This window comes from Lemur catta, chromosome 4 (genome assembly GCF_020740605.2).
Source record: "Lemur catta isolate mLemCat1 chromosome 4, mLemCat1.pri, whole genome shotgun sequence".
In the NCBI taxonomy this organism is placed as follows: Eukaryota; Metazoa; Chordata; class Mammalia; order Primates; family Lemuridae; genus Lemur; species Lemur catta.
In genome coordinates this window covers 26,696,645-26,723,526 of record NC_059131.1, presented here as the reverse complement: position 1 = coordinate 26,723,526, position 26,882 = coordinate 26,696,645, and the positions used below count along the sequence as shown (strand labels likewise).

The window sequence follows — 26,882 nt, the reverse complement described above, 5'->3', positions numbered from 1 at the left end:
CAATGGTTTGATCTTTTGACCATTTGTATTCTTTCATGAGAATTATGCCTATTATGTCATATTTGAGATGTTTTTCATATTTATGAGGGAGCACATACTTCTGATATTGCAGTACCATACTGTATTGTAATCATTGGCTTAAATCTTTCTTCTGGCAGAGTGCAGTCTCCTTAAAGGCTTGTTCACATTGTTTCCCCAGCACCTCACCTAATTTCTGGTTCTTTGCGCGTCACTTAATGCATGTTTGTTGAAGTGAAACTTCACTATAAGGGAGATTGAATCCCAGAGGATTTGGATTTGTGGTATTTGATTTATTATTGTTTCATTGGGGATTTTTTTTTTTTTTGGCTGGGCTTGTGTTACATCAAAGATATTCACAGCTTATTGAATTTCAGTGGCAGTTCTCATGAGTAGAATAAGTTGATGTATATCAGCTTATGTTTTAATTTAGTACTTGTTGTTCCTCTAGAGTTATCTGAAGTTGTAAAGACATTATTGGTTATCATCATACCTTAGTAAACTTATGTGGATGAAAATGGATATACTTACTCTTTGAGCATCCAGTAATATCTTTTAATTAAATGTTACATGTAAGGTCACATATTCTGTCTATGGCTGAGAAGATAGGGACCTATAATCTTTTCTGTTTGCCATAATTTCATTGAACTTTCAAGAGAGAATTTCTACTGTGTAATACTCACTACCATCAAAAATGTATAACTGCTTCAGGTCTACGCTGAAAAAGTTTATCTCGAAAACTTTTGGGATATTAGCATAGTGAGTAATGGATACTGGAGGAAACAAGAAACTCTGTTGTAAAAAGATTCATATTACCCTAATTTATTGCATTTGGGAGTTGGGAAGATAATTGCTTAAAGATGAGGGAGAGCTAGGGGTTAGCTGATGAATACTTTTCTCCTATGTATTTTCTTTCATAGGTGCATTGCCCTGTTCTTGTGACTCACGTACCTCATATTATGACTAATAGCCAATCTATTTTTGTTTCCTTTTTAATGCAAAAATGCCCCAGTAATAGTTTTTCATTTAATCTTAACCAAAGCTAACTTTAAGATAAGAGAAAAATTTATTTTTATTTAGACAGCTACTATTAGGTTATCTTGAAGTTACTCTGTTTTATCCTAGATCTAAGCCTAGAAGGAACTGTTCTAACACATCTGCTTGAATTTGGGGCTTCTGTTTAAAAAAAACATGGACCTGGCTTGCCCCGCACCCCCCCCCCCCCCCCCCCCCGCCCCAGCTTCTTTTTAATTTGGAATTTTTAAATAGCACATTTGCTAAGATAATTTAGACCAGGGATTGATAAGGCAAACTACTACCCAGGGGCTAAATTGACCCTTCACCTGTTTTATAAATAAAGTTTTATGGGAACACGGCTATGGTCATTCATTTACATATCCTCTATATGCTGTGGGCCTGTAAGGACAGAGTTGAGTTTGAGAAAACAATTACTGTCTGGCCGTTTATAGAAAAAATTTGCCAATCTCTGACTTAGACTTAGTAAAATTAAAAATTAGGAAAAAAAGATGTGAACTCCATTTCAGTGAGTTTGTGTAGATAAAAAGATCACTATAATGTGTCTAAAGTTTATGTTTAAAATGTTGCTGTGCTTTATGCTAAGGTTGTGCTGCATCCCTTTCCTCAGGGCACCATTGCAGCAGCCTGACTCTTACCTGCAGATGGTGGCACCTTGGCCAATCTCTCAGCCACATGCTGGAGCTTCCTGCCCAACAACAGACCTTTGTGCTGTGTGTGTCTGACTCCCGGTAGCTAGGTGAATAGAGCCAGCAGGTAGAACAGTGGTCTCTAGATTTGGGAGCAACCACAAGGAATACAAACATTGGAAGTTCCTGGGCATACTGTATTTATACATAGTGATAAAAGGTGGTTTAAAAGAAGATAGAGAAGTGGAAAAGCACTGATTTCTGCCCCCTTTTCTAAGCAGTGATGCTTGACAGAATAAATTCTACCTGATACACATTCTTGAATATAAATTTTAACACATTTTCAACAATAATTTGTGGGTGATGTTTGATAGTATTTCTCTATATTTTTCTTTATTGCAAAGTATTTCCTGAAAATTGGTATTAGGGTGAGGAAAGGTCAATAGGATGGATGTATAGTGGTTATTATTTTGATAATTCAAAGCTATGATTTATGAATTATTTAAATGCAGAAAAAATTTATTTTATGAAAGATAATATTGCCTAGAGAATTTATGTCATCACCAGTTTTGGTATTTTATTATTATCTACTGTTTGTTTTCTATAATGATTTCTTGGCATTAGGCTGGTAATTGTGAGCTTCCATGACCCAGCAGTTAATGTAGTAAAAATCAGGAGTCCATTCTTGATATCTTTATGTCATGGAGAGGTCATTGTTAATATAACACAAGTTCGCATAAAAGCCATAATATGCCAGGAAATTGTATTTTTATTTATTTTTTATTTTTTTAGAGACAAGATCTTGCTCTGTTGCCCAGGCTTCAGTGCAGTGGTGCAATCGTAGCTCAGTGCAATCTTGAACTGCTGGACTCAAGCAATCTTTCCGCCTCAGCCTCTCGAGTAGCTGGGGCTACAGGTGTGTACCACCATGCCTGGCTAATTTATTAAAAATTTCTGTAGAGATGGGGTCTTGCTATGTTGCCCAGGCTTGTCTCAAACTCCTGTCAAATGATCCTCCTACCTGCAAAGTGTGGGATTATAGGCGTGAGCCACTGCACCTAGCCTTGTATTCTTACTACATACAGTCATGTGCTGGATAATGATATTTTGCTTAATGTCAGACTGTGTATACAATGGGGGTCTCATAAGATTATAATACTGTAGTTTTACTATACCTTTTCTATGTTTAGATATGTTTAGATACATAAATACTTACCATTGTGTTACAGTTACCTACAGTATTCAGTATGGTAGCATGCTGTACAGATTTGTAGCCTAGAAGCAATAGGCCATACTATAGAGCTAGGTGTGTAGTCACACAATGACAAAGTTGCTTAATGACTCATTTCTCAGAATGTATCCCCATTGTTAAGTGAGCCATGAGTGAAAGTATCCATGGAATCAGGAAAGAATTTATAAAATTGCCAAGATTAATTATTTTACTCAAGTTTTAGTGGCTTTGAAACTATTTGGCAATAATTAATTTAATTTCCATATTAATATTAAATTACATAAAAATTTTAAAAAGATCTTCAAATATAAAAAATTATTTGATATTATTCCTCTTAATTTCTAACTTTGAACATCTTTGTATCATCTTTCTGCCATGAAAATGAACTTACACAATAGTATGATATTCAAAAGATTTTCACGTATTTATCTGCTTTGATATAATTCATATTTTCTAATTTACTTAGATCTATTTTTTAAAATTATTTTTTGGTAGTGTTGGCTTTTGTAACTGCTTTATAATTCACATTAAAATTACTTGATTTGAAGAAGTGTTAAAACAAGATATTACATTTACATCTTAAGTAATATCTGTTATTTTAAGTATTTGAATATTTTCACTGTTTTTACACTTGAGTGTTGCTTTTCATTCTATGTTTTTCTTGTGTTTTGTGTTCTGATTGTTTTAAGAATTTTAATTTATTAAAATTAAAACTGCTATTCTATAAATGTTTGAAAATCATAGTCAAACTACTGAAAATGATGTGATTTATAAAGAACAATAATTATATTTTAATTTCACTTCTGAACCTCTTGAGTATAAAAATAGATTAGAATAAGAGTCAGAAATAGATGAAAAGCATTCCTTGATTGCTTTTTCTAACCTTTTTTTATGGCATGCAGCTTTGATATTGAGTTCTTTTTTCTTCTTTTCTGTTTATGGACCCTACTGTGGTTTGAAAGATATTGAGATTTTTTAAATGATTTCCTGGCCAGTTAGAGATCCGTGCCAGTTGGTGTCAGATGGAGCTGGGAGGAAAGTTTGGTAGAAAGAATAGTCTGAATTTCCTGGGCCCCTTGGTGGTCTTGCTTTTGCCTGTTTGGGATCCTGCTTCCTGTGAAGTTAGTTGAGGTAGTGATTATGCTGTGCGTGGAGAATGAGTTGGTACATGTAGGATTCTAGAAAAGAGTTAACACACTACAACACTGTATCTGATTCTTGTTGCTTTTATCTTGCTTGGTGTTGTCTAGTTCTTTTTATTGTTCAGAAAAGACCTTGACTTATCTGAAAGTGTTACTTGTTTTCTGTTTAAGCTTTTTGGCTGATTTATATATTCAGTCATAGATAGTATGTCTCTTTTTTATGTTGTTTTCAGTTCTTTGAGCTAGGGACTGTACTCAGAAATTTATTATTTCTCAGTTCCAATTTATTTATATTAGGGGAACTTGAAGAGCTGTGTTCAGGAGAAAAGTAGAAAGGTATGGTTATTTTTCTTTGGAAGTTGTGTCTAAAATATTATTCTAGACTTTTTTAAAGGAATATAGCCAAGACTTTTTGAATATTGGTATTTGCTGAACACTTTGGTGAGTACTTCCCATGGATTATTTCATTTAACCCTCACAACAAGCCTACACAATAGGGTATTATTATGACCATTTCATAAGTGAGTAAACAAAAGCTCAGCAGAGAGGCCGTAGCTCACAGAACAGCGTGTGCTGGAGTGAGATGTGCAGGCTTGTGTGGAAAATGGGTACGAGGAACCATGGCCTGAATTTTCCTCATTTGAGCTACGCAGGCATGTTATGTATGGGCTTGGAGATCTTGGCCCGTTTCTTTGTCTTTCAGATTTTTGTGGATTTTTTTTTTTTTTTTAACGTTCTATGTCTTATTAACACTTCGTTGCTCCCGATTTTGTCTGAGAAAAGTTTCCAGAGAATGACTGATTTGGGGACTTTGAGAACATACTCAGGCCAGGGAAGGAAATGATCAGGAGGCAGTGTGAATATTCTCAGTGTAAACAGTGTTATCACAGCCCTGCATTGAGGAAACCCCTTCCCGCACGCTCGCCACACACGTTACCTTGGCATTTGTCAGTAGCGAGGGGAACAATAAAGTAGGTGCTGTAATGCCTAATCATTTTCCTGCTTATAAATGGGCTCACATCAAAAATTCCATTCTGAGAGGGGCATTTTATGGCAGGATTAACTCTTCCTTCCTAAAGATGTTGTGGGAAATGGATGGATGGATTACAAAGTAACTTTAGACTCAGAATCTTCACCAGCTCTACACTTTGAGCCTTCGATTCTTTACTCCAAATTTGGAAATGGAGGGAGGATTGGGCTTTCTGACATACTCAATATTGCAGCTGTTTATTTTAATTAAACTATAACAAATCTTTAATGTCCTTCATTTCATTCAGCATCCCTAACCCTGAGACTTAGTTCTGTCAGTGCTTTGACATATCTGATACTTTTACCTTGCAAGTGTTCAAAAAATAAATGCTTCCCTCTCTCCCTCTGTCTTTCTTCCCCTCCTCCCCTCACCCCCTCTTCACGTCTCTCTGTCTCTGTCTTCCTACTTATAAAATTTAAGCATAGAGAAAATCTTCCCTCTGGCCCAGTTAAGCACCATAAGCACCTAATAATACCGCATCTGCTCTCCAGGTTGTAAACGGAGTGTTTCTAAATGAGGTGACGTTTACTAAAAAGTAAATTTAATCTGCCTCCGAGGTTTTATCTTTTTAAAATTCATTTTGCCTTCCAAAAGGGTGTATTATTTTTTTTGAATTTATAGGGCAATTGTGAAACAGAATCTATTGTATGCTCTACAGAGCTCGCTTTGGATTTCTTCTAGTCTTACTGCCTTAGAGTCTCTTTTCCTTTTTCATTCTAGTTCATTGATCTTCTACTTGCTACTCTTTTATTATCCTAGGGGTTTTATGTTTCTTAGTCACTCCTTTGTTTTACAAACCATGCCAACAGGATTATTGTATTTTACCTTATTAATCTCATGTTGATTTCCTCGATTAGATTTTTCAGTGGACTTTTTCAGAACTCTGTTGTGCATGCTTTTGACCAATAACTTTATGTCCTGTCATGTCATTTTTATTCTGTTTGCACTCAGATTACTTTTACCTTTTGGCTCTTTTTTTTTTTTTTTTTTCTTTCTTTCTTTCCTGCAAGGAGTTGAGAGACCTCATGATACAGTGAAAAGATCACAGGCTGCCTTGGGCTCTGGAGTTATCACACTGTAGCTTAGCAGACATTTACAAATGCCTGCAGTGGCCCAGGCACTGAGCAACCTTCTGGGATGGAGAGATGAAGACTCGGCCTCTCTCCTCAAAGTATACTCATTTCCTCATAAAAAATGAAGCCATTGGAGTAGACAAATCTGAATGTATCACGTGGCTGTGTGGTTCTGCCATTCTGGAGCACTGATAGCCTCATGTGACCTTCTAGTCCTGTACTGTTGTGTGTGTGTATATGTATATATGCATGTTTTTAACCTGCTTTCTTAAAAAAAATGTATCTTTTTAGTTGAATTGATGCATAGATTCATAGAATTTACCAATCAGAAGACCTTTAATATTAATAATACTTAATCATCTGTTTATCAGGTGGGGAAACAGGCCTCATGAGGTGAAGTGACTGTGCTCATGACACACAGTGGAAAGGCTGGGAGGGAACCCAGATCTCTGATTTCCAATCAGGCACTTTTCTTTCCAAGTTGACTCCTTAAAAATGTTCTGATTCCAAATACTTTTGACTGAAATGTGATTCCTGATTCTGTACAAAAATCTGGGGGTATTTCACTCTTACGGGTAGTAACTGCTGTAGCATTTTGCAGTTTAAGTCATTGACTGTCAATCGGGTGCCTCCTCCATAGTGAAGACTGGTTTGTGTTTTGGGAACATACACAAGAAGTATCTGGCATTATTTCTGTCCTTAAGGATTTTCAGAACTGAGTTGAATTAATGAAAAATTTAACTTAACCAAAATTTTCTTTTTTTCTTTCTTTGTTGTTTTTCTTTAGATCTTGTGCTCTCTACCCCCCATTAAAAATATTTTGATTATCTTTTCTTTTACTACTATTTATTGATCCCCAGTTATGTTCTAGGCATGGGTGTTGAGGATGCAGAGTAAATTTCAGCTCTCCAGGGATGTGCTGCCCATGGGGTGTGGATCGAGATGACGGTACCATCCAGTGCACTTTAGTGCAGCAATTCTCAACCCGGCCAGTTTTTCCCTCCAGGGGACATTAGTCAATGTCTGAAAACATTTGTTGTCACACTGGGTAGGGTGGGGAGGTAGAGGGTGGTGCTACTGGCATTCTGGTGATTAGAGGTGAGAGATGCTAGTAAACATCCTATAGCCCGCAGGACTACCCCCATGACAAAGAATTATCTGACTGGAAATGTCGTCAGTGTCAAAGTTGAGGAACCTAGGTATGGTGTTTAATTGCTATGTTCAGAGCTGCTGCTGTGTTTTTAGTGTTTTCTGTGTCTGGAGAAAACACTGGAGCTGTTCTGTGAGGTGTGCATGTATTGCTGTTGCTCCTGGTGTGGGTTAGGAGACTGGGGAGGCTGAGTTGAATCCTGAGGACAGGCAGAGGAGGGAACAGGCATAGAGCAGAAGGGATGGTGTGTGCAGGCACTTGGAGGTGACAGGGACATCTGGGGAAATACAAGCTGTTCATTACGGTGAAAGCCAGAAGGTGAGGGTCCAAGTATCTCAAGGGGAGCCAGAAAGTGGATGGCCTTGTATGCCATTCTAAGGTGTTTAGTCTTTATTTAAAGGCTGTAGAAAGCCAAAAAGGGGTTTTAGGTAGGACAGTTAGGATAAGAGTAGGCTGTTTGGATTTGTCTTTTGGGAAGGTAAACTTCAGTGGTTTCAGGGAGAACTAATTGGAAGGAGGCAGCCAGAGGTAGGGGGTAGATTGGGAAGCTGTTGCAGTCATTCATGTGAGAATTGAGCCAAGGAAGTGACAAAAGGGATGGAAAAATGATTGCATTTCAGAGATATTAAGGAGGTTGAATCAATTGGTTGGGGCACCAGGGGAGGGAGGAGTTAGGGTCGGGTTACTGATTACTGACTTGGGCAAGGATACATAAAGCACATGCACCCCCTTTTCACCGGGAAGTGTGCAAGTCTTATCAGCAGTGACTGCATCTAGCCTGAAGCGTGGCATTTGTGGGGGATGTCTGGGCTTTCCATCAGCTCTGCACGTCGCCCCTGTGGTCCAAAAGTGAAACCAGCCATTGCAACACACCCAGCACACGATGGGAGAGAGGACAGGGTTGCTGCAATAAAAACTGCTTGCTGGAAGGAGGGGGGAATGGACACACGCAGCAGCGCTGTGTCAGGTTCTGTTGGGTAAGAACTGCGAGCCGCCTGCGCACTAGCTGCGCAGTGAACTCCCTGGTTGGCCAGTTTGGCTGCTTTGGGTTTTGCTCTCTGAGAAGATCTTTGTCCATTGTCCTTTGTGGCTCATCTGGGATGGGTGTATAATTCACGTTTTAGCTCAGATGTCACCTCCTCAGAGAGCTTTTGTTTGACCTCCCAGTGTAAAGCAGGCATCCAGTTTTTAATTGCCCTGTTGGAGCTATTGACAGGGCTTGTGTTCTCTGCAGTTATCTAGTTAATTTACTTCTTTAATTTTTTGTGCCCCCCACCCCCTTATGCCAGAATGTGAGGGCAGGAGGGGCCTCAGCTGACCATTCACTTTGAATCTCTGGTACCTGGAATAGTATCTGGCTCAATATATTTTGTGAATGAATGAGTAAATGAATGAGAGAGAGAGAGAATGCTGAAGGAGGAACAGGGTTTTTATTTTTTGGTTTGTTTTTTAGTTGGGAAGAGGAGGTTGAATTCAGTTTTGGATATGATGAGTTTTAGAAATACAGACATTAAATATAGGTAGTAACGTAAATGTGTCCAATAGGCCATTAAACATACAATAGGTACAGACTAAACATACAGTAGATACAGATGTCCAGTTGGCCATTAAAACTTTAAGTCTGAAGCTTAGGAGGGAAATTACAGTCAAGAGAGCTGAAATTTACTGAGCCCTACCGTGTGCCAGTCTCTGTTCTAAGCACTTTGCTGATCTTAGTAAAAGTGGAGCTATCGATTTACGGAAGCAGAAGTTGAAATAATTGAGTGGTGATGTCCAGAGTGTATGTTAGAAAGAAGTAGGGACAAAACCCTGGGAAACACCAGTATATAAGAGGTGAGTAAAGAAAGAGGCACAGAGTACCGGAGAACACTGGCATATGGTGGATGAGGATAGAAAGCAGCACCTCTCGGAAGAAGCAGCCACGCCTGGCAAGTGTGGTGTCTCAGAATCCAGGGAAGGGCTCAGGGAGGGAGGATTTCTGGACGTCTCAGAGATCTGAAGAGTGGCTGTGGACTTCAGCGTCAAAAAAATGATGTTGGGAAGAACTGTCTTAGGAAATGCTAGGGGAAAGAAACAGGTTGAGAGTTTGAGAATTTACAGTTGCTATTGGGAAGGAGCTATTAATATTAGAGAGGGAGAATCCGAAAATGCAGAGAAGGAAGAAATTTTTACTGTGTGATTTCTGGGGAGGTGGGAGTTGATAGCAACCAGAGCGTTTGGTGGACGAATGTGCTCAGACATATCTGTCAGTTTGTTCCTTTGGGTTTTTTTGGAGGGGGGTGGGGGTAGAATCTTCTGATTTTCTTGTTCTGTAATTTTCCAGTGGAACAAGAGGCAGTAGAACCTTACAGGTGCCATGTTGCTTCCCTGCTTATCTGCTGGCCAGTGAAAGTCAGGATGCAGTGGGGCCTTGTTGGCTGCTGCTGTTGACTCGGTGGCTGTCAGAAGCAGGAGCAGAGGTTCTACTGAGAGTTCTTCACTTTAAATTCTTTCACTAGCATCTGCTGTTAGTTTCGTATTTTTCCAGGTTACCTTGGATTCCCATGTTTGCGTTTTCACTTAATTCCACTAAGCCTAGAATTCTGGTTGCGTGAAAGCCATAGAGCCGTCTTTCACAGAAGTCAGGTTACCAGTAGCTGAAATTGCTCAGTGGTGTCCACAACTGCACATGTAATAAGGAAAAACAATTACATATCTATCCTATGAATTTAAAAACTTGTATCACCTTTTTTCTTTTTTTTTTTTCAGTGGTAGGAATTAGGTTGTTTCTAATTGGGAAGGTAAAGCTGGTGTTTTGGAATGTACTGTCCAAATATAAAGTGTATCCCAGTTTCCTGATATGTGGATTCTTAAACTTTTCTTCTTGCTTGAGATTTTCTGAATTTATATCTAAATTTTAACATGTCCATAGCTAATGGAGCTAGGTAAGATAAACTGAGTATTTAGAAATAAGGATTTTTCTCTTTGTTGTTGAAAGGAAATGTATTTGATAGAAATAATTTTTTAAAAAAATGAACAGACTTGGTTATTTGAAAATAATTTCCCATAATTTTTGTTGTGGACTCTGGAAACTAAAATGTTTTTTGATAATCTATTTTTCTATTTTTACTTTTTTAGAGACAGGATCTTGCTCTGTTGCCCAGGCTAGTGTGCAGTGGCACAATCATAGCTCACTACAATCTCGAACTCCTGGGCTGCAGCAATCCTCCTGCCTCAGCCTCCCGAGTAGCTGTGACTACAGGTGCACACCACCACAACCAGCTAATTTTTCTATTTTTTCTAGAGATGGGGTCTTGCTCTTGCTCAGATTGGTCTCTAACTCCTGGCCTCAAGCGATCCTCCCACTTCTGCCTCTCGAAGTGCTGGGATTATAGGTGTGAGCCACTGCGCCTGGCAGTAATTTGTTTAAAAAATGTGAACAAATTATGATAGCATGTGAAAAAATCTACAAAGATAGTTATCTGTAGGTTTCCCTTTTAAAACTAGTCTTCTCCATCAAAGGTAATAGTTACGTTTTCAGCAAAGTGAAGAGTGGCCAGTGAAGTATCTTGACCAGACATTTGATTCTTGTTGAAACACAACTGGCTTGCAGGTGTGAGAAAGACTGGGGAGGGAAGACGGACTATATAGGGGGAGAGGCATAGCTGTACGAATTCCCACAAGATGGTAATATTTGGTACTCACATTTTCAGTAATACTGTTGAGTTGTGTGACTGAAACAGAAGCACATAGTGAGGATTAAACCTTTTGATGTTTCTTAGCTTTTTGTTGTCAAGAATTCTTTAACGCTCTTAAAATTTATTGAGGGGAAAAGAATTTATTGAGGACTCCAAAAAGCTTCAGTTTATCTAGGTTATATTGATCAATATTTACTGTGTTAGAAATTAAAACTTATACAATAAGAATATTCATTCGTTAAAAATACCCATAATAGTTTCATTCTTACATAAATAGCATATTTTAGTGAGAAAAATGTCATTGCTGTGTATTTTGTCAATCTCATTAATATCTGGCTTAATTGAAGACAGCTAGATTTATATTATTCAATCTGTCATTTGGAATATTTCACTATAAGTCATGAGAAAATGAGAGTAAAAAAGACCAATTACATCTTAGTAGTATTGAGAAAATAATTTTAAGCTCTTGGACCCCTGAGAAAATTCCAGGGACCTCCTGGGTGAGTCCCTGGACCATACTTTGAGAACCACTGGACTAAACTATACATTTCTTGAGGGCAGAGACCATTGCCTTGGTTTCCTTTCTTCTACTCCTTAGGGCCTCGTTACGTATTCTTTATGTTGACTTCTCAAACGCATTTACTGATTCAACTTTCCCCTATAAAATTCCAGGGACAGGAACCATCCAGTGAATCAGGCCTTCACTTCCTTTTCACGATGCTTTTCCCCTTAATTAGTCATGCTGTGAGAATCCACCTAACTCCTTTGACTCAGTCGCCAGAGAGGTGCCGCTGGTCTCTTTTCACTGTGCCTGGTGACATTGTAGACTGGTTACAAATCAAGATAAGTAGTTTCGGAAAAAAATATCACCTTTTCAGTACAAAGAGTTCTAGGAAGTCTTGGAGGTTGCTGGGAGAAAGAAGCTGGAATTGTTTCCTAGAAACAGAGTGGAAGTCTTTGTAGACGTTTCTGGGGGCCAGGCTGGCAAATGGGGCCCACGCTGCTCTCCAGGAAGCATGTGCCGTCTTCCAACTCACATTTTCCGCACTAAGGCAATGGCAGGTGGCCTGAAGACTGAGTGCGAACCGGCAATGGTCTGCTCTCCAAGTAACAGCATTTTCCTTTGCTAAATGTTATGTTAATGTTCTCCACACTGATGGTAGAAATATGCAAACCTAGGCTGAAAATATGCATACTGTTCATATTATGTTTTCAGACTTTTGATAAAATGTAGATAAATAATATCAAAAGGTATATTAAAAATTAGTGAATTTTGTATAAAACAAGCATGTGTACAGCTTACGATGTTTATATTGGAATGAATTTATCCAGCTATATTAGGAAAAATCTTCATAAACATAGTAGCAGAAAAGCAGTTGCTTTTGCATTTGACTTGCAAAGAAATGGAAGCAAAACATTTTAAAAATAGCATGATTTTGTCTGCTTTATCTGGATGAGTAGTGGCATTTTCTAACTGCTTGCCTCTTGGGCACATAAGTCATCATGTTACATTCTTACTAATAGTCTTTGAACTTCTTTCTCTGTCCTTTTCTTCCGGGCCGTATATTGCTGCCTTTAGCGCTTCAGCATGGAAGGGATCTCAAATGTCATTCAGAATGGCCTCCGCCACACCTTTGGAAATTCAGGTGGAGAGAAACAGGTGCTCGGTTATCCTTATTTTCCTCGTTCTCTGCTTTTTCATTTTCTGTGTAAGTGAAGATCCTGGCAGCTGACAGTTTTACTAATTTACTAAGACCACGGCTTAAAAGAGAGAAATCAAAGTTCATTGTATTTATAGTCTTGATAATGAACAGACTGTCCCTCTGCAGAAAAAGCATTTTCAAATTGGACAGTAGACTAAATGCATTTTTAAGACATGTTTTAGAGCTCCGTTTCTCACTTTTACCTTTAAACAAATAGATATTAACATATTGACATAATATATTGCATGCATAGAAACTCTGTCAAAATAACTAAACTATTAATAGAATATGCTGCTGTAATTCTAAAAGCCTAAGAAACAAGATCTCATTTTGCAGGGAAGAAGGCTAGATGTTGATATGTTCGAACTAGAATTCTAGGTCAAAATATATATAGAGTATATTTTATCTCCTTTAAATGAAATTCATGTGATTTTAAGGTGTATTATACAGTCAGCCAAATCAGTTGTCTGCCAAATGAAGCATGAGATGTTATTTATATAAAATCATGCACAGATAAGAGATGCAGTCAAATGTGTAGCAGTTTGCTTTTTATTTACATTTTTGCATAATGATTTAAGGAGTATCATGAACATGGGAAACACATCTACATTAATGAGTGTACTTAAAATTACCTTTCACCATTTGAAATTTCCACTTTAAAAAAAAATTCTGTAAGTTAGTTCTTAAGTGAAGATTAAGAAGGTATGCAGAATGTAGCTTGTAGGTAGTTTATCAAAAGAATGCCTAGGTCAAATATCTAGAGTTTTTACTGAAGGTAGTTGTGTATTTCTCAAGGGAAATAATCAATATTAAAGAGGGGAGGCTCACACTGGCATTGGCAGCTCCTAAAGAGGCTCCATGGGAGGGTGGTTGAAGTTTTCTTGTTACTCTACTGCCTGTCACCTCTCTCAACCCACAAGATGGGGCAAAATGACTTCCAGACTGACCTGACACATGGGAGCAGGGGCAGGGAAGCCTGAAAACCTAGCCAGGTATCCTGGCATGTCAGGGTGCAGCTTCCTGATGCTTCTCCAAGTTGCTTGACACGTGCTGTTAGTGGAGCCCCAGGAGGACATATTTCTGGCCTTTTTTTTTTTTTTTTTTTTAATTCTTTACACAGAAACTTACTTGGTTACACAGCTGGAGAAGTCTACTCCAAAAAGATGGTGGAATACTAAGTTTCTTAAAGATGGAATGATTCAGTTTTACTACTTTTCTGGACCTAGAGGTCCAGTTATTGTTAAGCATCCTTCTGCATCTTATTTTTCAATTATGGGTAGGGTAAGATCACTCAGCGAGGATTAGCAATAGAGCTGAGATTTAGGGCATGGGACTAAATCATGGGTGGGGCTGAAGAGATTCCAAGTAAAAACAAATAGCTTTTTTTATATGTGTGTATGCAAAATACACTGAACTATATATTTTTTGGTGGGGTGGTCAGAATAGGAGAATCTGGGCAATCATTTAATAGATTATGCTTCATGGGATGTAGTTATATAACACATAACTCTGCTACTTGTGAGCCTTTACAAGTAGCAAACCCAGGCAGTTTGTTTCGATTTCAGACATTAATTTTCATTATTAATTTCCCCTTAGGCCAATCTCTACTGTCACTTTTCTCCTTTAATACCTAAAAACATTTATAACTACTTACACAATAATTTAAAAATAATAGTAATAATACATTTCTAAAATTATTTGAGTAAATGTGTCTTTGTTAGCTTCTAGAAGAAACTAGTATGTGTTTTTTAAAGTTGTTTATGTTGACCATTTTGTTCATTTGGAATAAAAGTGGTCTGAAACAGAATTATTTGGCTGTTGGAAATTATTTTGTTGTACAGAACTGTTAAAATTGTTTTTAGTTTAAATTACTATTTTTAAAATGTGTTTACAAATATGCAAGGAAAATGTTAGATAAGACTTCACTTTAAAAATGGACAAATTGAGTAATCATCCTCAGACTTAGTCCTGTGAAACATTTCAATAAATGAAATGCAAAAAGTGGTTATTTATGTTGACACTAAGTTTGCATGCAGCAGATAGAGGTGGGCAAAAAAATGAGTTCCAGCTGAAATAGTGAGATACCTTTATTCCCACGTATATCTGTGTTTTGATTGCTAAAGTAGCTCATATTTTGTTTTATAAAGTAGACCTAGTAACTGTATCAAATTTTTTGCAGATAAAGTAACTCAGATTTAAGTGACACTGTTTTTTTTTTTTTTTTTAACTTGGCAGTATTTGACAACAGTCATTCCTTATGAGAAAAAAAATGGACCACCATCTGTTGAAGATCTTCAAATATTAACAAAAAGTGAGCAAAGACAAAATTAAACTGTTATTTGATTTACTGTTGCTGATTCTTAAACACCTGATTTTAGTTGGCTGATTTTGTTGTTATTGTTTTATCAATTTAAGAGAGTAAATGATGGGTGTCATCATGTATGCTTATGAGAATGAAATCAGAAATGGCTGTGACATCACATATAACACTCTTGTGTCGATTTGTATTTTTTATGTTTTTCTTACCTTTTGAAATATTTATGAACTAAACTTTTGGGGAAAATGTCACTTGAATCTCTATCGTTTCTTGTATGCTTAAGAACATATCCATTTATCAATAAAATGCTCAATGGATCTTACATATCTATGGCTGTCAGAAACTGAATAGGACAGATTACGGTAAACACTATTATTTGTTACGAATGTAGAACCCAAGGTAGTAGTTATAGGCAGAACATTAATTGATAAAATGTTTTAAGAACATGCATTCATTCATCAAGTGTTTGGTGAGGGTCTACTCTGTGCCAGGTCATGTTCTGGACACTTGGGATACTTCAGCGAACAAAGTGGACACAGATACTCCACCTTTGCAAGAGGCTTGCATTTTAAAATAATCTGTTAGATTTAAACATTATATCGTGTATCTCCTATGATAGCCATAAATGAACCCTAAATTTTGGATTCTATCCCTGTTACTTTCAGGGATATCCTTGGAAGTCACTTATCCTCTCTTGCTCACATTGTAAAACTAGGATAAAAAATATTTGCTCTATTTACCTCATAGTAAGTAAATTAACATATGCGTGATTTGAGATCAGTTTTATCGATCAGCCGTGTTTTCCTTGTTCTTAAAATGGAGAGATTGAATTTGCTGATCTATTGGGTTCTTTCTAATTGTAAATATTTATGACAGTTGCTAATTAGGAGGGAGCTGCATGAAAGAGCATCACCTGGTTGGGTGATGGTGGTATTTATTCTGGAAATTCAGGACACAGCATAGGGCGTGGGACGCTTGAGGGCTTAGCTCCGTGCCTGCTAAGCTGGGCTTTTTTCCTTTCCTTTGGGGAACAGTACTTAAAAAACATTTTATATTTAAATGTGGATAAATCAAGTGATGCCAGCCAGTCTGAAATAAAGAATCAAGAGATTAACTGGGTGGCCAGCCCTCTAATTTTCAGGAAGAACTCCTGAAGTTACGAGTGTCCCTGATCACACAGGGGAATGGTTAATGACAGGGCTGGCTCTCTTAATTCCCAGGCAACTGTACTTTTAATGATGCTGGCTTTTGGTATGTGATTTTATATAGAGGTTAAAAAAAACCTAAAACATGATTGGAAGCAGAAATACTGAACAATAGAAAGTAAGCCCTCTAAAGAGGGGAACATACATATTGCTCATAAACCAGGAATTACTGGCAGGCCTCAGCTTTTCAGATCAAGGACACTGACTTGGTCAAACCAAAGTCATTGTAATTCCAACATCAAAATGTCTTCATAGATTGACACAGTTTGGAATCTTTGGACATCTTGCGGTCCAAAGATTCTTTTCTTTCCAAAAGAAGAGCCCTGTGGAGATAGTCATAGTGTTTATAGATATGTAACCTTCTTTATAAAAGCTATTAGCAGGGGATCGGAGGCTCAATAATAACAGTAAAAAAGAATTTTAATCCTATCAGTAGTGTTAGTTATGGTTAATACTTGCATAGCATGTACTATGTGCCAGACACCATTTTAAGACCTTTATATCTGAATTGGTAACTTAGTCCTCATAACAAGCCTTTGAGATCTTAATTATTATTCGAGTTTTACAGATGAGGAACTTGGTCCAAGAGTGGTTAAGTAACTTGCTCAATGTCACGCAATTAGGAAGTAGCAGAGTCAGGGTGTAAACCCAGGAAAGCTGCCTTGACAGTTACGTTGTGTTGCCTGGTCACACGTGTAGGGAAAAACAGTGAGGTGTTTTCACCAGGTGAATTGGCAGTCACTGTTCTAGTACAGTATTTGTGAGTTTTATCTCTACCTGGATGGTATAGATTAAAAAAAAATAAAATAGAATACATACTACGTGGCTGTTCTTTCTATATTGGTCTTTACTTAGAAGATAAAATTCTCAAAGATTCCTTTAGGGTGAGTCTAATTCACCTGGGTTCCTCCATAGTACAGAAGGAATAGGTAGCCTGGCAGGTGCCAGGTGCTTCGTGGAAGTCTGTTCTTCATTTTGTATTTTTTTTTCTTTAAAAGTTTCCAAGAAGCCCAGCACATATGCTCCTTGGAGAGTATAGCTAACTATCCATTTATCTAAGAGTTTCCCCAGTTTGCTAGCTCTGCAGCACTGAGGTCCTCCCATTCCACAGAGTTCCTGGGGGTACATGTCACAGTAACCCACTTTCCAGTATTTATGGTGACAGAGGGGAGGCTGTGTGTAAATAACCCAGTTCCTCTTTCCTGCCTCTACTGTCTGGAAGTTTTAAGTCAGGGAAATGACTCCCAGATAAATGGGGTATTCTTACCTAAATAAGAAATTACTCACATTTTTGAGCCTTTACTGTTATGTTCCCTTATCAGTGTAATAATCTATAATTTGTATGAATCAGTTATATAATTAAGATTAGGGCTACAATGATTGAAATGAAATATTATTTTGGATCTGAATTTTCAGTTGTTGCCTTTTTTCCTTTTCTCCTTTGTTTTGTAGTTCTTCGTGCCATGAAGGAGGACAGTGAAAAAGTTCCGAGCTTATTAACTGATTATATACTGAAAGGTGAGTTTTATAATGGTACATGTGCAATGCCTGGGAAGTTTTGATTAGTCAGTAACTGTATTGTCTTGCTCATAGATTAAAAAAGTAACTTTCAGATGCACTTTTATTAATCTTATTGTACAAAGGGAGGATACAAATCCATGACTGACTATTACCACCAACATTCAAAATTAGGGTTATATATAATATTTAACTTTTATTTGAGGTCCTGGGCTGGAAATAATTCTTTTTGCAGTTAAATGATAAAGCTTGAGGAAGACAGTAGAGGAAAATTAGTAAGATATTGCCATAATTATGTGTGGGTATCACGCATCGGCACATGGATGCTGAAAGATTTGAGAAGGGTGGTCTCTGTCATCCTGGGGACAGTGGAAAAGCACAGAGGACGGATCATTAGTGAGGACAGGTGAAGGAAGGAACGGTCAGATCTGTGAACAGTGCCAACGGGAATACGAAAGGGATTGGTGTAAGGGACAGGCAGGGGAGGGGGAAATAAAAAGAATGGACTTTCATAAACCCAGGACAGTGAAAAACCAGCCATAAATCTTAGGAGCAAGATCAAGGATCAAGATCACACAAGATGGGAATATTGATGAGGCAAAAGAAGAGTGTTTTTGAGAAGTGAAGAAGTTACTTACCTTCCCGAAGAAAGAACAAAATTTGTTGATAAAGAGAGGCCTGAAGAACTTAATTATAGGCAAAACTAATACTTTTGAATGAAATTATTTTTTAAAAGTAACAGTTATTCAGACAGCAGATTTTCAAAGCATCACAAAATGCATCTGGGTTAGTGTTTGATCAAATTTTGAGAGCAGTCCTCTTCCAGTAACATTTTTCTTCTTTGGGTTCTCTCTCTTCTCCCTTAGAGTTAGCTAAGCATCAGAAGATTAGGATTTCTGAGATGTTAAGTATCTCAGATGGGGCTTTTCTTCAGCAGTATGCACAGGGTGCTCACAGTGAATAATACATAAGTTTCACATGTAAGAGACTTGACATGGATTTAAAAACGTGAGCCCCCCATGAGTGGGTTAACACTGGGGTAGAACAGACTGAATTGACATCATTTTTAAATAAGCTGGTTTTCTGGTGGAGGGCTTTTTCTCCCTATTAAATTCTGATTTTTTTTTTTTTTGGTAATACCTGACATCTTTGTTTGCTTTTGTGTTGTGCTAGCATTGGTATGAAAGCTGGATTTGTTCTGAGGTTTGTTCTTCTAGATGTGAAACAGGAATGAGACGAACACAAAGAACATATCTTAAATTTTAATTATAGTGGGTCCCTCGGGCCACTGCCATGAGGGGCAGAGATAGAGTGAGCTTCTGAAGCACTCTCTAGCTATTTTAGCATTTGACTGCTTGGAAGGAAGTTATGACCCAGAGAACAGAGTGCTCTGGGGGAAAATGATTTTTAATTCTTTACTCTGAAAACCTAGGCCCGTAATTGTGAACCTACCTATACCGCATGCCTTAGGGAAGCAGCACCCATCTAATTCTGCTCCTCATGCTCGGGCCGCTGGCTCCTGTCTGTAAGCCCAGTTCTATCTCTTCTGTACCTGCTTCTGATGAGCTGTTTGTGTGCATGTGTTGTGGTTTTGTCTTGGCTTTGTACTGTGAGGACTGGGTGGAAAAGCAGCCAGGATTCAGACTACAGCGGAGACCCTGTAGTCTGAAAAGACGAAGAAGGGAGTGTAACGTGGAGAGAGGTATTCAGGGGTGTGGGAACGGTCCCAATGTGGGGTCACTCGAAATGCTCTTTTCCACCCATCCTGGAAATTCACAGCTGGTTACCTGTTGTCTTTCTTGGGGATACTTTGGGAGGTGGGTGATGCTCGGGGAGAGAACTCACCTTCTTTCTTGGCTGGGCTTTGTCACTGTTTTAACACAGATGAGTGTGGCTTGGCTGCCTAAATATACCATCTTAGTCTTAATGCAAAGGTCAGAAGTGAAAGAAGGTAGAAAAGAGGCCTTGTTTGGCCTCAGCTAGGATAGGCACTGGATGGGCTAATTGAGCTGCTCTTTCTCACACCTGCTTAATTATCCCACTGTAGCCCGCTGCCGCTGTTGCCTTTGACAGTCGAACCAGAGGTAGTATCGTGTGCATGGCTGCCGCTGTGCCCAACCTAGACAGGAATAAAAACGTGTGCAGAAACTTGCACCCTTCTTTGACTTCCGCCAGGGAGCCTGTTTGCTGTGTCACAAGCCTTATGGAACAGAGCTAACATTCTGGGCTTCTGTCTCCAAGTGGTACCCTAAGAGATATGGCCTCTTGGTGTCTCATTTCTGGGAAATTCTAATAAATCTGTCTTGAGAGAACTTATCATTGTTGAGTATAGCCTCTTAAAGCCCCCCCCTTTTTTAAAAAAAATTGCTACTTTAACTATAGATCCTTGCATTAATATGTAGTTCTCATTACTTGGTGTTTTTATATACATGTAAAATGTATATACATCTTGTGTAAATGTACAAGAAATGCATTTCTTTCTAAACGCTGTCTTTTTCTTCCTCTAGTTCTGTGTCCTACATAGAACAGCAGCATTACTCCAAGGAGCAGCTTTATCTTCTGTGGACTGCAAGCTAGATTTCCTGTAGCATTATTCTGAAAGCTGGCAACCATCACCTTCTTGCTATTGGAAACTCAGCACACTTGAACTTGGGTTTGTGTTTCAGTATTAACAGATCATGACTTCACTACTTCTTTATATTATAGAACCGAGAGAAATAGGAGCACTGTTTCTTATCCTAGAGATGGTTTTTGTTCAATCTGCTACTAATAATGAACTGTTCTCTTAGTAGAGTAAGGGAGAATAATATTAATTGTGCATGTAACAGTTACATTTTTCATTAACTGACAGTACGCCCATTTGAGTTTTTATGGCTTTCTACGTCTAAACTGCACTGAAGAACTAGATTAAAGCATTGGGAGATTTATACTGTAAATTGAGTGATGGTAAGAACCAGCACTGATTTTTATGAGAGTTGTCAGTATAAATATTACCTACTAGTATTGTCCAGAGAGACTGAATCTTAACAAACTTGGGCTGTTCTTGAAGAAGCAAAACCAGAATATGCATTACTTTGGCTTAATACTGTGCATCGAAACTGTCCAAGATCACTGATTTTATAGCTTGCTGCTTTTTTACCATTGTTCAAATTTTAACCATTAAGTTGTTATTCAGTTTCAGAATCTTATTTAACTGTAGATGTTTAAATGTTGTTTCCTGTGTCTGTGAAGTGTACTTTAAAAGGAGTTTGTATCCTTTAAGGTGCTTAAGAAACTGTGCTGCAGCACTGCCCACTTCCCATCACTGTTTTGTTTTATTCATGCCTGTGCACTTTCCTAAAGTACTAATTTTAGAAACAGCTACTCATCGATGTATCATTGGTCATGAGCATGTTTGCCAGTTCCAGTCAATGGCATTTAATAAATTAAAAAGAAAAAGCAATGTATGCTTGAAAGCCTTATTTTGGGGAGTTTTTGTTGTACTTCTGTTTTTTTTTTTTTTCCCTTGCAGTGCTAGGTCCTTTCCCTTATTCCATGGAGTCTATTGCTACAGTGTGTGAGCTGGTGAAGCTCTGATTAGCACCACGTTGCTCAGGAGGGGAGAGGGACTTTTCCAGATTGTGCTGGGCTGCTGTGGAGTAACAGAAGTCCTGCTCCTTTTTGGAGGCTGTGAGACCTTCCAGCAGCTATGGCAGCTCCCTCCCTTATGTAACACAAGAGTGTAAGAGTCTATGTGGGACCTGCTATCGGGGGGCTTTTAAATTTCCACTTAAGCATTTGTGAGCACAGAGGAGGGCTAGCTGCATTCCTTACTCCACTCGGTAACCGACACCAGGACTGCAAAGGCAGGAGCCTGTTTGTTTGTTTGAAGTTTGTGCCTGCTTGGGACATCAGCCGTTTTCTAGGGGTATGTGAAACGTACGTGCCCCTTCCCTGTAAATTGATGAAGATGCATACTTATACAATAATATTTAATTTGACCTCAGTTTGTAAAAACTATGCCTTGTACTTAACAACTACAGCTTTAAAATGTATACAACACAGCAGAAAGTCCTTGGGGGAATAATGTTTTTTGAAGAGATTCAACAATGGTCTGTTTATAGCTCCTTTTGAAATGTATGAAAACATGCCTATTTTTTTTCCTATCATCAATTCAGAGTCCTCTTGTAGTTGGTTTCTCCTGCTTGTGCTTGGTGTACACGGCTGTGGGGTTTCCCACCACAACCCTCCTGTGCCTGATGAGCACGTGTCTGACTTCTGACACAGGTAGGTTTTGGTCTCCCTAGGAACAGCACCCCCACGCTGTGTCCTCTGGGTTGTACCTCCGTACCTGTCTGGCAAGGATTCTTTGTGGAGAGGCACAGGGGGGTGTTCTTGTGATGCCGGAGGTTTGTAGAACTGGCAACCTTAAAGACGATTCGTCTTTCTGATCTGGATCTTTCTGAAAGTTACACTGTGTGATTTTGACTCAGTGTTTATTTACTGCGAAGAACCAAGTTGTAAATAATCCCCTTACTGCTTTGTTTTTTGAAGAAAACAAAGACAAACTGTAGAACTACAGTGCACTCCAAGTGCCATATATCTATTTTATTTTTCAGGAAATTATATTTGTTTTTCTTTTACAAGAGCACAACAGGAACCAAAGTAAAAGAGTAATAGATACAGCACTCAGGATAAATCATATCTTTAAAATAATAATAAAAAAATTTACACCTTGTCCTATATCCTGTTAGTATTTTCATAATATGGCCATGATTGAAAAAACAAAAAGCAAGCATTTATAATTTTTTTGATAGACTTTTTATGCCAGGAATGGATTAACTGTCAACAAAATTTATACTAATCAGGCTGATGTCAATCTAATTTGGTAATATATCATTAACAAATTTATTTTGGAAATAGATAAAAATATTGCCCCTTGATAATAAATCTTTTTCCTTTGATGCAAACAGCTAGAACACCTTTTTCTTTTTCTTTTTTGATATTCTAAGACAAAAAAATCGTTAATCTTCAGATTAATAAATTAGGTCATTATAATAATAAATTAATTTTTTTTTAAAGTTCAGCAACCTCTGTCCAAGTATTTACAACAATACTTGAAAGTTCCTTTATAAAACAGAACACATTTTCTTTTCACATTAAGCATACTGGGTATCTGTGTCTTTCACAACAAGCATTTTTAAAAGAAAAATCAATGCACAAATGGGTAATTAGTATAAAAGTGCTAAGAGCTGTTTGAAAAGTTAACACTATAGTATACAGTCAGTTATATTTGAGGCAAACTACAACAAACTTCCAGCTTATTGTGGACAATATTCCAGTAGTTGTTTCAAACAGTTGTTTGAAAAAAAAAAAAAAATCCAGGAGCTGATTAGTGATGCAGATAAAAACTGCCATCAATGTCTCTGGCCAGTGAGCAAATTGAAAACCAACTGAAAGCAAATCCAATTGAGGAATAAGATTTATAATAAAGGACTACCCCTTTCCATAGCAGGTGCGATGCTAACTGCTCAGGGTGTGCATGCACACAAACACACACATTCACACACACTCACATACACACACCATCTTTCCAATTAAACTGCAGGTAGAATGAGATTTTTGTGTTATTCAAAAGATTTGTAAGTGTTCAAAAGCATTGATATGGAATGCCTGTTTCTCTGCCTTTGTTCTGGTTAAAATCTCATAAAAATACATTCAACAGGAAAACATAAATTGTATGTGTATAAATATATACGTATATATATTATATACACATGCACACAAATACTTTTGTTTTTTGAAGCATAAGATACTTACATAAATATTCCTATAATTGCTAAAGTTTAAAGAGGCATAATTTTTTTTGAGCTTCAACAAAGGTGCTTGAATAATATACAATTAAAATGAAGTAGTTTCTATTTTGTAGAATCAGTATATAATAAAGGAAAAAAAAAAAATCCCCAAACAGTCTTTAAAAAAAAAAAAGTCTCTTCTTAAGCTAGAGCCTCAACAAAAACTATGAACAACAATATAACAGAACAAAGCAACAACAGACAATGAAGTATAGCCCCTGGAAATGCCTGGCGTTCTTCACCCACTCCCCTCCTTCCTGCCACACTGTTGTAAGAAAAGCTCCAGTGCTCACATCAAGAAATGACTTAGATCTTGTTCATTTGCTGACTCTGCTAGGAACTGGCTGATTGGCTTGGAAGAAAACAAAAGCAGCAAAAAGTATAACTGTATATATCCTTAATAACCCGCTTTAGAGAAACACTATCGCATTTCTCTTGCTTCCTCACTGCCTACTGCAGTTGTGACTGTATAGAAAAGAAACTTGTGGCTTTAGACCTGGGATGGCTATCGAAAGGTTCTGATGCGCTTGTCTGGTAGTGCTAAGGTGGTTATGGCAGCTGGGTCGCAAGGCCTTTTTAGTTTCCTGCTCATTCAGGCCTGAGCTTTGCAGCAACCAGTGCAGTCTTCAGAGCAACAGGAAAAAACATCCTCTGGACCACCGAACTGCTTTGATTTTACTAGATTTCTCCCCGAGCCAAGCTGACCAATTTTTCTTCCCAACACCACCCTCCCACCCATTTCCCCAACCAAACTCACTGTCCCCACCCCCAAATATCTCTACAGCTATTTTACAAGCAAATATATCTTAGCAACTTTAAAAACTTTGGTTCTAAGAAAACACTTGGTCAGTTATCTTGAGGAAAAGTGGGAATGCTTGTTCTGCACATTGCTGTAGACAGAGCCCATCCCAGTAAGTTCTTAGCGCTGTACATCAAGTCACAATCCAATACAATCCACTAAGCAAGTGCACAAATTCTAGTTTACTTTTAAGAGCAGATTTAGTCGTTTTCTGTCCTTTGAAACCTCATCCAAGTTGCCTTTTTTCACACCGTTTGGTAGAAATTGTCTGCCTGTAGATGGTTCTGTTTTTGCATGCTGTAGAAGCCACTGAATCTTGCATCTGGTTCAGCAATTCTTAGCATTCTCTGGGAACTGTCTACCTGGACTCTGGTTCCTTTCTTGCAGTCCACAGACACCAGCTGATTATTTAAGGAAGAAGGCTATTTAATGAGAAGAGAAAAAGCACAAAGAATTAGCTGCTTTACATAGCCTAAATGGACAGAAATTTAGCATCTGATTCAAGCCAGATAATAGTTTCACAATTCACTGATAGACTGCATGTGGGATGTTACATCCTAATCTAGTAGCATCTATACTTTTGAGGGATACTGACAGACTGCATTTAAAGGTGAAATGTCAAGAAACTATGTCAAATTGGGAGATGAAGGAACTGACAAAAGAAGATTGGTGAAGTGCTCGTTTCAAATCCCTGAAGTGCAGACTTTAATAGGGTTGAAGAATGACTGGAAGTTACCAGGTAGGCAGATTTTAAAAACAAAGGAACGATTTCTGATCACTCAGGCTGGGGTAACAGCATCACAGTCTGGACCAGCCCGTCTGCACCTAGTCATCTCATGCACTTTCCGAGAGGGTCTCTTTCCTCAGATTTGGACGGTGGTGACTGTGTCTTGCTCAGCACAGAGGCTGTGCCCAGTGCTTATTTGGTGCAAGAAAATCAAGAGGATCTGACAAATTTTATATGGAAGGGTTCACTAGATGTTAAGTGGCATTCAGGCTGTTTCCAATTTTTAGGGTTGCATGATTCTTTAAAAAAACCCAATGAAATCCAAAAGGTAGAATCAGAGTTGGATGGAATTAAGATTTCCCTTAGTTAACACAGTTCTCTCTTGCCTTTTAAAATAGATTCAGAGGCCCTTTGCATTTGTATTGAAATCAAATACATATTCTTTCCCCCTCTCCCTAGTCTAGTATTATTTCCTACCATCTCTTCATCTTTTGCTACCTTTCCACTTATGCTGGCCTTTGACGCATCGACCTGTCCTTTGGACTTTTGTACATGCTCACTGTCTTCTAGCTTTCTTCCTGCCCCCTCCTGAGCAGTATTCTCCCTTCGTGATTTCTTTTCTCTCCCAGTTCTAAGTTTATAGACGATTGAGAAATTCCAGGTGATCAAGTTTTAATGTCTAATACAAACAACGATTTAGGAATCAATCCAGAGGTATTGCTCATTTGAAAACTTTAAAGTACATCAAGGAAATTGGAGCCACGAAAGGTCAGAATTCATTATCCAATGGGTAATGGATAATTCACCCAGTGATCAATCCAGCCCCAGGCAAGTACTATGTATTTGACTGCTACAGCTGATGTGTATTTGAGGCCTATGAATTACAAAGTAAAAATTTCACTGATTAATATAAAAGGTTTCAAGCAATTTTAAGAGAATATGAGTGTGAGCTTTCCTAGTTTCACTATTCAAAAGACTGTAACTTTCTCAGGGTGGTACCTTAGTTGGTGTTCGATACCAGTAAAGCAGTGGTATCCACTGTTTCTTCTGATTGATGAACAGGAATGCTATTATAATAGAGAGGCATATTATTATAGGAACCACAACCCAGGCAATGGAGTCCAGTGAAGAATCTTCGCTTGGGTGCAGCCTGGTATTGTCTCTGTAATCCACCTGGAGGTGACCCATATCTAGGAGGAAAAAGAAAAGATCACAAGAATTTTTAAGGATTATTTTAATTACATTGCAAATAGAGATCAGCAACTTGGTTGTACTGCTTCTTAGTACTTTGAGACTAAAAACACGATTAAAGTCTAATGTTGATCTGAAGAGTCCTTCATAGAGCTGAGGGCCATTGACACACAAGGAAATTTCTGATCAGGGACTTTATAACAGGGATACTAGGCAATGCACAGGTCCTGAACATACTGCAGTAAGTACGGCTGTTCTTATGACCCAAGCCCAGCATCTAGAACAGTGCCTGGTGCACAGCAGGCACTAGTACTCAGTGGCTGAATGAATGTAAGCATAATGCTAACGCACACTCAGAGCAATTATACAAGGAGCCAAAACACGAGGTCCAGGAATTTGGCTCTCTGGTCATCTGGCTTGATCCAAGCATAACATTTAGACTATCTAGAGTAACAGACAATTAATCTCTCAAGCAATGAATACTGCTTCTTCCAAAAGAAATATTGTAAAAATTGTATAGCAATCATTTGGAAAAGGTGCTTAGAGTACACAGGAGGCAGTACTGGTCATGGCTAAGAGCAAGTTTATACTATTTTGATCAAG

The 26,882-nt window shown here is 38.1% G+C and overlaps 2 protein-coding genes across 8 annotated transcripts in view; one reads left to right on the top strand and one right to left on the bottom strand.

Moving 5' to 3' along the window:
* The window catches only part of FEZ2 (fasciculation and elongation protein zeta 2), a 232,337-nt gene extending 211,158 nt beyond the window's left edge, over positions 1-21,179 (top strand). For 3 of the 4 annotated variants that reach the window (XM_045549386.1, XM_045549388.1, XM_045549384.1), the window contains 4 exons: positions 12,565-12,645; positions 14,924-14,999; positions 17,663-17,728; positions 20,236-21,179. In XM_045549386.1, the coding sequence (XP_045405342.1) occupies positions 12,565-12,645; positions 14,924-14,999; positions 17,663-17,728; positions 20,236-20,252 (240 nt within the window). In that variant the 3' untranslated portion in view covers positions 20,253-21,179. The remainder of the gene's footprint in view (positions 1-12,564; positions 12,646-14,923; positions 15,000-17,662; positions 17,729-20,235) is intronic. The other variant, XM_045549385.1, reaches the window with a different exon arrangement.
* Positions 21,180-22,278: 1,099 nt separating this feature from the next.
* The window catches only part of CRIM1 (cysteine rich transmembrane BMP regulator 1), a 188,463-nt gene continuing 183,859 nt past the window's right edge, over positions 22,279-26,882 (bottom strand). For all 4 annotated transcript variants that reach the window (XM_045549370.1, XM_045549372.1, XM_045549373.1 and 1 more), the window contains 2 exons: positions 26,088-26,278; positions 22,279-24,783 (listed from right to left, as the gene is read on the bottom strand). In XM_045549370.1, coding sequence (XP_045405326.1) covers positions 24,607-24,783; positions 26,088-26,278 — 368 coding nt within the window. In that variant the 3' untranslated portion in view covers positions 22,279-24,606. The remainder of the gene's footprint in view (positions 24,784-26,087; positions 26,279-26,882) is intronic.